Source organism: Eretmochelys imbricata, chromosome 22 (genome assembly GCF_965152235.1).
Source record: "Eretmochelys imbricata isolate rEreImb1 chromosome 22, rEreImb1.hap1, whole genome shotgun sequence".
Lineage (NCBI taxonomy): Eukaryota > Metazoa > Chordata > Testudines > Cheloniidae > Eretmochelys > Eretmochelys imbricata.
Window position 1 is genome coordinate 7,421,540 of NC_135593.1, and position 12,563 is coordinate 7,434,102.

At 42.7% G+C, this 12,563-nt stretch overlaps 1 protein-coding gene across 1 annotated transcript in view; it reads right to left on the reverse strand.

The window, feature by feature from the left end:
* The window catches only part of ARHGAP32 (Rho GTPase activating protein 32), a 215,968-nt gene extending 203,943 nt beyond the window's left edge, over positions 1-12,025 (reverse strand). The window contains exon 1 of the mRNA XM_077839787.1: positions 11,917-12,025. Within this exon, the coding sequence (XP_077695913.1) occupies positions 11,917-12,024 (108 nt within the window). The 5' untranslated portion in view covers position 12,025. The remainder of the gene's footprint in view (positions 1-11,916) is intronic.
* Positions 12,026-12,563: the final 538 nt, after the last annotated feature.

A 12,563-nucleotide genomic window follows, 5' to 3' on the forward strand; every position in this document is an offset into this window, starting at 1 on the left:
AATGCACAACTGGTGTAAGATCCACTTGTTTCGCACACCTCAATGTCACAGCAACGTAAGTTATATACACACCAACAACATGCCGTTAACCATCCACAAGGTTCTGAACAGCAGAAGTTAAACTCACCAGAGTTTAATTAACTTTTGGCTTTCCCATGCAGCAGTGAATTAAGAGCAGCAACAGAGGCTGTAGTGGTGTCAGCAGAATCAGGAAGGCAGTTAGCAACATTTTGTTCATTTGTTTGTTTAAATGAAAGCTGGGGGATTTTGCAGAAACTGATAGTTTAGCCCCTTAATCCTCCCAGGAAATTTTCATTCTCTCCTGCAGCGACTAGATGGGAAGAGTTTTAAATCCTGGACCTTTTCGACCATGCATCTCCCACACGTTTAGACTACAGCACCAAGAGGCTGAGGTAAAACCAGGCCAGCCCTAAAATGTACATAGCTGTAATACAGTATATCATATCCAGTTTCAGTAACCAGTATTACCCAGCTGACCACATACAAACAAAAGGAAAAATGCTGTACCACAAACTAAGAATTAATAGTTACAATTTTTGGTTCGCCAAGTAGTCCCTCTAGAGGCTTTCAAGCAGAGCAGTAATTTCTTGTTTGCAGCTTAGGCCACATACCAGATCAAGAGGAAATGCAGAACCAAAAGTTCCCCTTCTCTACAGCTCTCAGCTTGTTTGAAACAGAATGATCAACAAGACAATTGTGAGAATGCATGGCCAGCTTGTAGTATGAGTGTCTGAGAACAAGATGACTCCATTGAGATAGGACAAAATAATCTTAGGACCAAATCTGTTCTGAGGTACATTGATATATCCCTAGAGTAACTCCATTTAAACCACTGGAGTTACTCCAGATTTGCACTGGAATAATTTTAAGTAAAATTTGACTCAGATGCCCTAATTCTGATCTCACTTACACCAGTGTAAACCAGATTTCACTATTCTTCTGATACACCAATACAAGATTAAAATGAGGTCTTTAGGCTGAGATTTTCAAAAGTGCTCAGCACTTTGAAATTAGTGGGATTTTTACCACCGAGTCCAACAGCAGCAGCATTAGGTGAACTCTGAGCCCTTTTGAAAATCCCACACTTTATATATGAAGGCCAATGGTCTGATTTCCACTTGGGAAGTGACTATTTGGAAAGCCAAAGGTAAAGGGGCAGGGCTGGACTTTTAAGGGAATCCTGAGCAGACCATGAGATGGACCCCACTGCGGCCACACACACAGAGTCCTCTGGCGGGCGATATTGCTAGGCTCCCCTAGAGCATGGGTTCTTGAGAGTTAGCACTCCACTCAGATGCAAGGGGCAGTTCACACCTCACTGAGCTATTATTTCAGAACACCTCCGGACGTGGGACGTGTAGTACCTATGCCTTAATCCAGACCTGGGTAAAGGAACTAAATGAGACACACCTTGGTCTGCAGGGTGACTCTGATCAAGAAGCTTAAAAACCCTGATGAATGGAAAAGCCTAGCAGCACAATCCATGCAAACTTCGTTACTACAACTCTATGACTAACACCCAGAAATTATGGCTATTACATGAAAGTTATCCCCAGGATTGTGCTCAAAATGCTCCACAACTACATTATCTGTACTAACACCTACCAAGACAGCTTGCCCACTTTACAATATGTACCACCATGCAAAATTACACTACCACCACAATGACTGGCAAAAACCTAGCAAGGGAGTATTAAACTGAATGTACTGGACAACAGTTCAAACTAAAGATCTCCATAACTTTCAGTGGCTAATTAATTGCTTCACAACTGACTGCTGTTGAATCATGCTGGAGAATGAATTCTTCCCACCAAGAGTGGTTTACTGATTTTTTTTTTTTTAAATAAATGCTGCAAACATATTAACAGTGATTCAGAAACAGCTCTCAGCCTCTTTCTGCACTCTCTGGATGTATTTCAAGTGCTAAATAGAATATTCAAGCTTGAAGCCATTATGAAATGCTGAACTTCCCCACCCCAGTTGAACTGCAATTAAGATCCATCCCTAGGTTTTGAAAATAAAGAAGAGAAAGTTAAACACCAGCTTTTCATGATTTGTCAAAGGATGTTGATTTTTAAAAAGGTTCCTTATAAAAAAGCCAATTTCTTCAGCTCCCACATACATTTTTTTTTTTTCTTCTAAGCAATCTAGTGCTGGTGAAAACTGATTGACAGCCCTAGAAATCTAGAGTCTTACCTAGCAAGGACGCACAGCTTCTTAGATAACTGCAGCATTTCCCACACTGCAGCATTACAAACTACCTAAAGAGGGACCATCTGGAAAGGTGAGAAGATAGTTCATTCTCCAACGTTAATCCCACCCTTTGCACCTCGAATCATGACGGACGTGTCCCAACTCAGGTGGTATTATCTGTTGTTGTTTTCACCAGTAAGAAAGTGGGCTGAGACAAAGAGAGCAACCATAAGATGCTCAATATACAACAGAGACCTATGAAAGGGTCTGTATTTTAATGCAAAGATTCTAACACACAAACATTATAAGATCAAGGTGGCTGAGGTAGTATCTTTTACTGGACCACTTCTGTTGGTGAGAGCTGGTCCAATAAAAGATATTATGTCACCCATCTCGTCTCTCTAATACCCTGGACTGACCATGCTACAGCTACGCTGCATACACAAACATCATGAAATTCAGAGCTGCAGTTCCCACATTAATCATAACTTGGCCCTTCTTGCCAAATTACAGTTAATATGGAAATTATGCATGCCGTTTAGCAGAGCAGTATATATACAGTACCATAGCGTAGGCACATTTTGCACAATGCACATTAAAACACCTTTATGCCTTTGTACGCAGTGTGGCAGAGGATTATCAGTGCTGTGGCAACCTTAGCTTTGAATTATAAGCGTGCATTCAAAATTTCAGCTGCAGTACCATCATTTGTTTATTTATTTGCCTCTTTAAAATTAAAGGGAAGAGTTGCTGGTGCTGTTATGCAAACGCATGAACAAACTATCTCACACTGCAAGAGACTGCATTTACTGCAGTGCACCGTTGTTCATTCCAAGACAGACACTGGCGCACCATGGGCTTACTGTAGCACGTGTCCATGAGGGCAAAAGACCTTGAATGGCCAGCCTAAACCCATCTGTGCTTATTTCTAGGTGCAAAGATCCACACAAATGACAAAACAGAGGTGATCAGCACATCAGCAATAAGACAGATGAGAAAGACATCTGAAAAAGAAAAACATTTCTGGCAGAACTTTAATACCCCGTTTAAAGGTAACTGCTACATTCCTTAATCACATTCCTTAATTCCTTCCTTTTTACCCCCTCCCTTTCAAAGCATTTCACATTAGCAGTCATCTCCAAGACAAATTCTTCTTCTTAACAACAATCCTGCCCATGTCAGCAGGAAAACCTTAAGTTAAACTACTTCCAGGCTGACTGTAAATTATTATTAATCATTACTAATTGCTAAGCTTTGGGCTTGAGAGCACATATGAAGAAGGCAGGCAGCTCCTGTGGGTACACATCTTGGAAAAGTCTGAGTGCATTCAAACAATATGTGTAGGGTAAATCCTGAGCTCCTCACTACTCAGCATACCACAACATACTAAGGATGCAAGGGAATCCTAGATGACTGGTAAGTTTTCCTCTTTGTGTAAAATTGCACTGCAAGATGGGTTTGCTCTGTTTTCAGTGTGTATAAAGAACAAACAATATTAGTTCTCCAGCTTTGCAAATTAAAATGAAATGACTGTTATAAATTAATACCTACTGCCCAAGTTACAGTTTCCATTCTGGTATAATTGAATCCTTTTAATTGTCAAACTCCAGTGGAAGCCTATGTGCCAATTAAATGATTGTGCCAATTATCAGAGACTCCCAGGGATGCTCCATGCTGGGCGAAAGTCATTTTTATTTCACAGACTGTTTTAAACTAAGCAAAGTACTATGCACAGAGAAATTAAGCCTTTTCAAAAGCACAGAGAAGGGAAAGTACATATTTTCAAACCTGGAGGGCAGCGCACACACCCCCCCCCTGCGGTAGTAAAGCCTGCAGTTGAAGCCCAGAGCCCTGCTTCCCCATCGGGCAGAAGCCCCAAGCTCAACCACCCCACCATCCTGCCTCAAGCAGAAACCCCGTGCTCCCTCTCCTAGCCCAGCGGCTGAAGCCTGGAGCCCCAAGTACACCCTTGCAATCCTGCTGGGCCCTGGAGTTTTTATACATATTGGCCGGGGGGACGAAGGAAGAGAGAAGATGTGGGAGGCTCCAGTAAATATTCTATGAGAATTTTTGCCCTGCTGACACTTATTGCAAATGAAGCTAGATGAGACTGGTTGAATCCACAGTTGCTCCTTACCCCTTTTCCTGGGCAGTGTAGAGTTTGTATACCCCACTGCACCAGCATATCACATACACATATACTTTCCTTGTTCTAGATGAAAGGCTTATTGGACAAAAACACCAGAGTGATCCCCTTTTAGTGGCTAGCCCCCTGATAGCACTACAGAAATCCTAACCTCAATCTGCATGTGAAATATCCACTGAGAAATGTTTTCTCTTTATTTTGAGAACAAGACTCTCAGAGTTTAATTACATCATTTGCTTTCAAAAATTTATGCCCTGATAATACTAACAAATAGCTCTAATATTCTAAACATACAGCCAAAACAAGTAACAACATCCCCGCTGACAAAATCCAACACACAGAAACTCTTTCATCCTCGTAGGGTTGCCAACTTTCTAATCCCACAAAACCGAACATCCTAGCCCCACCCCTTCTTGGAAGCCCCACCCCCTTCCCCAAGACCCTGCCCGCGCCCCCACTCCATTCCCCCTTCCTCAGACACTCACTTTCCCCCACCCTCACTCACTTTCACTGGGCTGGGGCAGGGGGTTTGGGTACAGGAGGGAGTGAGGGCTCTAACTGGAGTGCGGCCAGAAATGAGGGGTTCAGGGTGCAGAAGGGGGCTGCAGGCTGGGACGGGGCTTGGGGTGCGGGAGGGGGTGAGGGCTCCAGCGGGGGGTGGGGATGAGGGGTTTGGGGCGCAGGAGGGGGTTCCGGGTTTGGAGGGCTCAGGGTTGGGGCAGGGGTTTGGGGGGCGGGGTTACCTCTGGCAGCTCCCAGTCAGCAGCGCAGCAGGGAGGCTAAGGCAGGCTTCCTGCCTGTCCTGGCATCACGGACCGCACTGTGGCTCAGAAGTGGCCCCCAGTTCTGGCTCCTAAGCGGAGGTGTGGCAGGCGGCTCTGCGCACACAGCTCTCACCTGCAGGCACCGCCCCCCAGCTTCCGGCCAATGGGAGTGTGGAGCTGGTGTTCAGAGCAGGCAGGAACAGCCTGCTGAGCCTCATGGCCCCTCTGCCTAGGAGCTGGACCTGATAGCCACTTCCAGGGTACAGCGCAGTGCCAGCCAGGACAGGTAGGGACTAGCCTGCCTGAGCTCTGCAGCACCGGCGACTGCACTTTTAACAGCCCGGTCAGCGGTGCTGAGTGGAGCCGCCAAGGTCCCTTTTCAACCGGGCGTTCTGGTCGAAAACTGGACACCTGGTCAACCTATTGCTAGGTCTCATTCAGCTGGGCTCTCATATTTACCTTGCAGGACTTCAAACTCTTTGTGAAATGACCACAAAAGGCTGCAAACCAGCCCAACCTGCAACCCAAAACATTTACCTTTCTATTCAAACATGAAGTCTGACAACTGCTTTTTGAGATCTATAGTAGAACCTCAGAGTTATGAACACCTCTGGAATGGAGGTGGTTTGCAACTCTAAAATGTTCATATCTCTGAACAAAACATTATGGTTGTTTTTCAGAAGTTTGCAACTGAACGTTGACTTAAAACAGCTTTGAAACTTTTTACTATGCAGAAGAAAACTGCTGCTTTCCCTTTTTATTAGTAGTTTAGATTTAACACAGTACTGACTATTAGATTTTTGGGGTTTTTTTGTTTTGGTTTGGTTTTTTTGCTGCTGCCTGAGTGCATACTTCAGGTTCCAAATGAGGTGTGTGGGTGACTGGTCAGTTCGTAACTCTTATGTTTGTAACTCTGAGATTCTACTGTATTGTGAAAGATAGATAAAACAATTTCCAGTGAAAGATGGAGCACGTATCTGAGTGCTCTAAATTAACTTATACTTATGGCGATGGGTGCCCTAAAAATAGACAGTTCCTGCTCTTTTTAGTGTTCACAGCATCTCAAGCCACCACCTCTTCGCAATCTACAAACACATACAGAGACCATTTGTTATTTATTATGCATTAGTCCAGCGTTTTGAAAACATAAAGCACTCTATAAGTGCTTATGATTACTTTCTGGCAGGAAAGGGGGAAAAAAAACCATTGTGATCATCTTAGTGCAAATAAATACGTGAATTATTCCAAGAGAAAAGAATGCATGCACAAACGCAAACAGCACAGTCCGACACACGAATGGATGAGCACTGCAGACCCATTTTGACAGCACCTTCCAAGCCCTCAGTATTGCTGCTAGGGTCAGCATTTGCTTACCTGGGCGGAATGCATAATTTGCTTACAATGACAAAGTCCTGCATATATCTGTGCCAGCTGTTTACCCCTGAAAGCCGTGGGGTGAAAAAAAAAAAAGATCAGTACTACTCCCAAAGAACAGCCATCCATTAGCGCTTCCATTATCCATGGGCTAAATTAAGAAACAGCAAAACCTGCCATTTGTGACCTCTGCAGATACTAACCAAAAATAAATCTTAATTTATGAAAGTACAAGCTTCTCGTGCATAAAACAAGGAATCAGCTATTGGAGGAGTCAGCAAACTGAATGGCTGATAGGAATGCAGTGAAAGAATCAGAGAAACGAAGGGTTGGAAAGGACTCCAAGAGGTCATATAATCCACCCCCTGCCCCCGATGCAGAGGCAGGACCAAGTAAACCTGGAAGACCATCGCTGGCAGGTGTTTGTCTAACCTGTTCTTAAAACCTTCCAATGGTAGAGATTCCAAAACCTCCCTTGGTATCCAGTGCTTAACTATCCCTCTAGTTTTTTTTAACATCTAACCTAAATGTCCCTTGCTGCAAACGAAGCTGATTACTTTTTGTCTTACCCTCAGTGGACGTGAAGAGCAATCCATCACTGTCCTTTTTATCATATTTTGAAGACATCCGGGTCTCCTGTCAGTCATCACTATCCTAAACTAACATGCCCAATTCTTTCAATCTTTCCTCACAGGACATGTTTTCCAAAAAAAAGAAAGAGAGCAAAGGGGGAAATCCCAGGCTTAATATATTACCTGGAAAGATATAATATATGGTAAATGGCACAGTCTAAACAGACGACAGAAATCTACAATTCAGGACATCTAAATCAAACACCCTGAAAACATGAACTCCTCTCTCTATATGCTTTGACCATTAAGATGAAATTGGGGAGGAACATTGGAAAAGGGAATTTATACACTGAACAGAGTAAACATGAGTAACTGAAACTGCTTCTACCTGTCTACAATTTATTCAGGTGATCATCAGGTTGAAATTACACCATGAATACAAATCCAAGACTGGACATTTCAGCTTCAGTTGCCTCGTATGTCTGTTCCAGGTTGCATCACACCTGGCAGCGCAATAAAGCGGGAAATGCCAGAGCCAAATTTTCATCATCATCCTTCTCAAATGGTATTTGTTACAGACACTTGAATCTCTGGCTGTCTAGGAGGACAGGTTCTAAGGAGCGAATCAGTGGTGAATGCATTAAGGGCCATATTGGTTCTAAGAGTAAAACTGCTTGAGGCTCTGATCCTGCAAGTTGTTCCAGGTGGGTGGACCCTGCTCCCCTATGTGGAGCCTACCTGGTGTGCTCAAGGGAACAATGAAACCCAACCCACTGATGTCATGAGTAATGTTAACTTTTAATTTTCTAATTGAGCCAACTCCACCTCTGGAAAAACACGGCAATGAAAACTTCAACCACATCCAATTTCCTTAGGCTCAGGACTTGGGCCACTGGAAACGTCTTGCGAGCAGCTAAATGCGTTTTCTGAATTTCACTCCAGGAGGCCCAACGTTTTCAACCCAATTCTCCTGAGTTTTTAGCTGCAGGACACAAATTGCGACAAGATTATTGGCTGCCTGGCCTGAAGTCACTCTCTTTCTCCACCTTCCCACAACTGACATCCATATTCTCCTTCCTTTCCTGCAAGGTATGTGATCCTGAAGCTCTCCTGCAGGGGAAAAAAGTAGAGGAAATGGAGGGCATCTGGAGTGTTTGTCTGGGGAAGGTGTTTACTCAAGAATGGGGGAGGGGGGGCCCAGAGGGGGGAGAGAGCCTGGGGTGGTGTTCTTGGTGACATTAGGCAGACAATCCCTACAGAATTTACAGGCTATTTCTACAGGATTTTTAATCATTTCCTGAAGCATCACAGTGGCCCAAACTCACAACTACTTGCTAATTCATTTTTCCATTCAAATGGCTAATCGTTCAGATTCATCATTAGAAAATGACAGTTATTCCCTGTATCAGAGAACTGTACATACAAGAGAGACACTAGAACAAGAAAAGAATCAGAAGCAACATTTTCTGGAAACTTGCCACTCTCAGATGGAGCACAGGTTAAACAGGGTATATATTTAAAAAAAACCAAACGTCTTCACCTGTCTTATTACCTCAAGCCCTGACATCAACTGCCAAGCTTCTATTGACTTTAATGGGAACAGGATCATGTCCCTAGGCAGCAAAAAATAATTTTACATAAGCTCCTCACTTTATGGTTCCTGTTTATACTTTTTTTAAAAAAACTATTCCCTTCATGTCTCTCCTTACATATGCAATTCTTAAATAGAAAATAAAACAAAACAAAAATATTCCAACACCTGGATAGCACCTCAAAGAAATTATAAACTAGGAAACAGAGTGGATTAAAAAAAAGATCTACTGATAAAAGAAATAGTGAATTAACATGAAAGATAAATTTCAGTACTCAATCATTTGCCAGCTGTTGCAGCCTCTCCATTGCCTAGTTAGGCCCCAATCCAAAGCATTTAAGCCCATGTATAAGTAGGCACATGAACAGTCCCATGGAAGTCAATAGGACCACTGATGAATGAACTGGAGATCTGCAGTCAAGAGACACATCTATAGGTTACAGGCAATGAGTTGCCCAACCAAAGACTACCAAGCTCTTGAATCTTAGGAAGCACTCAGAAGCATGATGCTAGCAAAGGACACAAGCACGTACTGCTTGCTGAACAAGATGGATTAGGAGTAGACCTGGTTCTCATACATGCAGTATCAATGGTGTACCTATGCAGCTACCCGCTAAGTTACAGTGAAGGAGCAGTATGAGGTACAGACAAGAAAAGGAGACATATAGAGGAAAAACAATCCAGGAGGGAATGATTGGAGACAGGTAGAATTAACAAAGGATGGATGGGAGGTAAAGAGTCACAAACAGACAAAGCAACACAGGGAAGCAATAGGGGACACAAACACCGATGAACCCAAAACGTTATTGGTTTTGCTTGAAAATAAACTTTGGAACAAAATATCATCATATTAAGTGTGCATGGTGCTCTCTTTGCTGGTTTCCCCATCTGTAAAATGAAGATACAACCCCACTAGGAGGTAGATGGTAACTCATTTTCTACATACACTTGCTATCTGTACGTTTTCTGAACGTTATGTAAAAGAACAGTCAACACAAAATACCCCCCCCATTTAACACCATCAGATATCAAATCACCTTTCATGCTTTAGTGATCCATGTAGGTATACCTTCTTCAAATTCTTCTAGCAAATATGTTTTTGAATTCAAAATGCCCTGCTTGATTACTCTGTCTGATTCTTATATGGCTTCATAAGCAGCACTGTGTTTCACCTGAATTGAGCCTCAACAAGGCTTGTTGGCTCTGTGAAACTAAGTGATGTTGAAAAGTATGCTTTCTCACTGTCAGGCAAAGAATGAATCCAGGGTATCCAATGTCCTTGCTCTAAAGGTCATTTGGAAAGGTATTGCGGTATAAATACTGCTGCATATGTGACAGGGTTATAACTTATGGCGGGACAACTCCATTGTTACTCAGAGCTTCTGTAGGGAGTATGATGACTCTACCCTGCCACAAAGACAGACCAAGAAAACCTTAAGAAATCTTTTCAAGTGACAAAAGGTCCTAGTTTTTAAGAAGAGCCCACTGGATTTAGAGTCCTGACCTTCATTGGGTTGTTGGCCTGGAACATATAATGGATATACTTGCAAGACCGCCGCAGAAGCAACTGAAACCGTGTTTCCAATGCAGCGTTACCGAAGTATTCAACCAGCACTGTCAGTGCCTTAGGATTCCTTACATGGAGGAATACCCTGAAAGATCATTGTTTGAACGTCCTGATCACAAACACAGGAAAAGCCAAGGACACCCACCCCAGTGTGGCAGGGGAGGAGTTAATATAATTCTAAGCCCACTGTTCATTTCAAAGTGTGGGATTTAGATACACGCTCCCTGTGCAATAATGGAAATTCCCCCAGCCCCTAGACAGCATGGCATGCTGTCTCAGCAGGGACAGCAAGAAGCTCTATTAGCATTAGATATGTACTGCTAATAGAACTTATTAGACATCAGAATTTCTGCTACCATCTAATGCTTGAAGCATGCTATGGGGGGAGGAGCATGCAGAGGGAAGGAAAGGAGAGAGAATGATGTCAGACACAGTAGGAAGAGAAGAGAAAAATCAGAAGACAAAGAATATTTATCCTGCCAGCAATAACATTGCTGAAGACAAAAAGCAGTGACTCCTCCAGAAAAAACAATTCAGGCATTAGGAAGGTGCATAAGTGACACGGTTGAGTCAGAATCATCTGACCAAAAAGTAAGAAAATGATTGGGGCACGAGGCTTACTTTTAAAATATTGACCTGCCTATCTTTGCCATTGTTGGTAAAGAGTCCCACCTTGACACTCATGCAAAATGAGCCCTGCAAATCCAAAGGGGACACAACAAAAGCACAAAATATTTACTGATCACAAATGAAGACAGTGAATTTTTTACTACCAGGTGTTTACTTGGAAGGGTATTGCACCCAGCTCTTCTGAAGCAGGGGATTAAAAACCCATCCCACACACAGAGAATCAATATCTCAGTCACTGGAGTAGAATTTTCCCACCAGTCTCGTTGGTTAATAAGGCAATTTGGTTCACATTAGAAATTATAAAATGAACATACACCACAAGTTCCAGCTAGCCTGACGCTAACAGAAGTCAGGCCATGGTGCTGTGACCTAAGATCACTTAACGAGGCCACCAAGTAAGGAAGTCCACTGAAATTGCTAACAGAGTAACAGCCTGATTTCCAAAACTGAGCAATCCCAGCTCTCACTCGAGTCAACCTGAGCTCAAGGTGCTCAGCTCATTTGAAAAATCAGGCCACAACTGTCATGGCCCAACTCAACGCCTGCTTTCCATTGACTTCACGGAGCATGGAAACATGCACTAGCTGGTTAATTTTCCACTGTTCTATTCACTGTGGGGGTTTAGTTTTGAAGCCAATGTTTTATTTATGTAGGCACAGCCAACATATTGCTAATCTTCTCTGTGCAACACTGTGTGCTTTGAAGAGCATGTTTTTACTAGATGTTCCCCTCGTACTGGAGATAGTTGCTGAATAAGAGGTTAATGCAGACTGAAAATCACTGTGACATTATGGACCATTTAATTGATTACTAGGCCTGCTTAGGGGCATGTATTAATAGGACAGAACCTCCATGCGTGTGTTTCTCCCCCATCAGTGAATTGCAAGAGGAAGGAATGCATCCCACTATTCTTCAGACTCCTGTGTAATCAGCGTAATGATTTGAAATAGAAGAACATCACATCAAAATCTATAACTATAAAAGAATCAATGGGCAGATCATTCTAACACTGATCAGGACAGAAAGCAAGGCATATATAAAATATAACAATGCTTTACCATAGCACTGAGAGTCTCTTCCCAATCCGGCCTCTCTCGGGGATGAATGCTTCTCTGAAGCTCTGGAACAAAGTCATCCTCTTCTGTATGTACAGAGGACTTCATCATTCTAGAGAGAAAAAGACAGACATGCTTGTTTCTTGCTTACAAATTCCTAGCAAAGCTTACTTATGGCTTCACATTGGTGCTGCATGTACGAAATACTCTCTCAAATCAAAATGCGAAGGCTTTTAAATATCTGGTATTCGTGGGTTTTTTTTCTTTTTTTCTTTCCCCCTGAGAATACCAGCAGCTCAAGAACGTAATCTAGTTTGGAAATTTGCATTCCCAAACCAACTTTTAATTATTGGTTTATTTTGATTTTTTTTTAAGCCTTCATCCTAATCACTGGACACTTGAAAAAACTTTTAAAAAAAAATGAAACAAAAAATTAAAATCTTCTAACACATTGAGCAGATTCAATGAATTCAACAGACTGGCCAGACAAGCAAAATTAACCACATGAATAACAATAGCTGTCAACAATCACTTCTAGCACCATCTCCTGCCCCACTTTTTCCCCAAATTCTTGAGGGGGAAAAAAGATGGCCCTTGCATGCCTGCAAGGTTAGTATATCAAGACCCTGATAGTACAAGGTCTGGGTCAT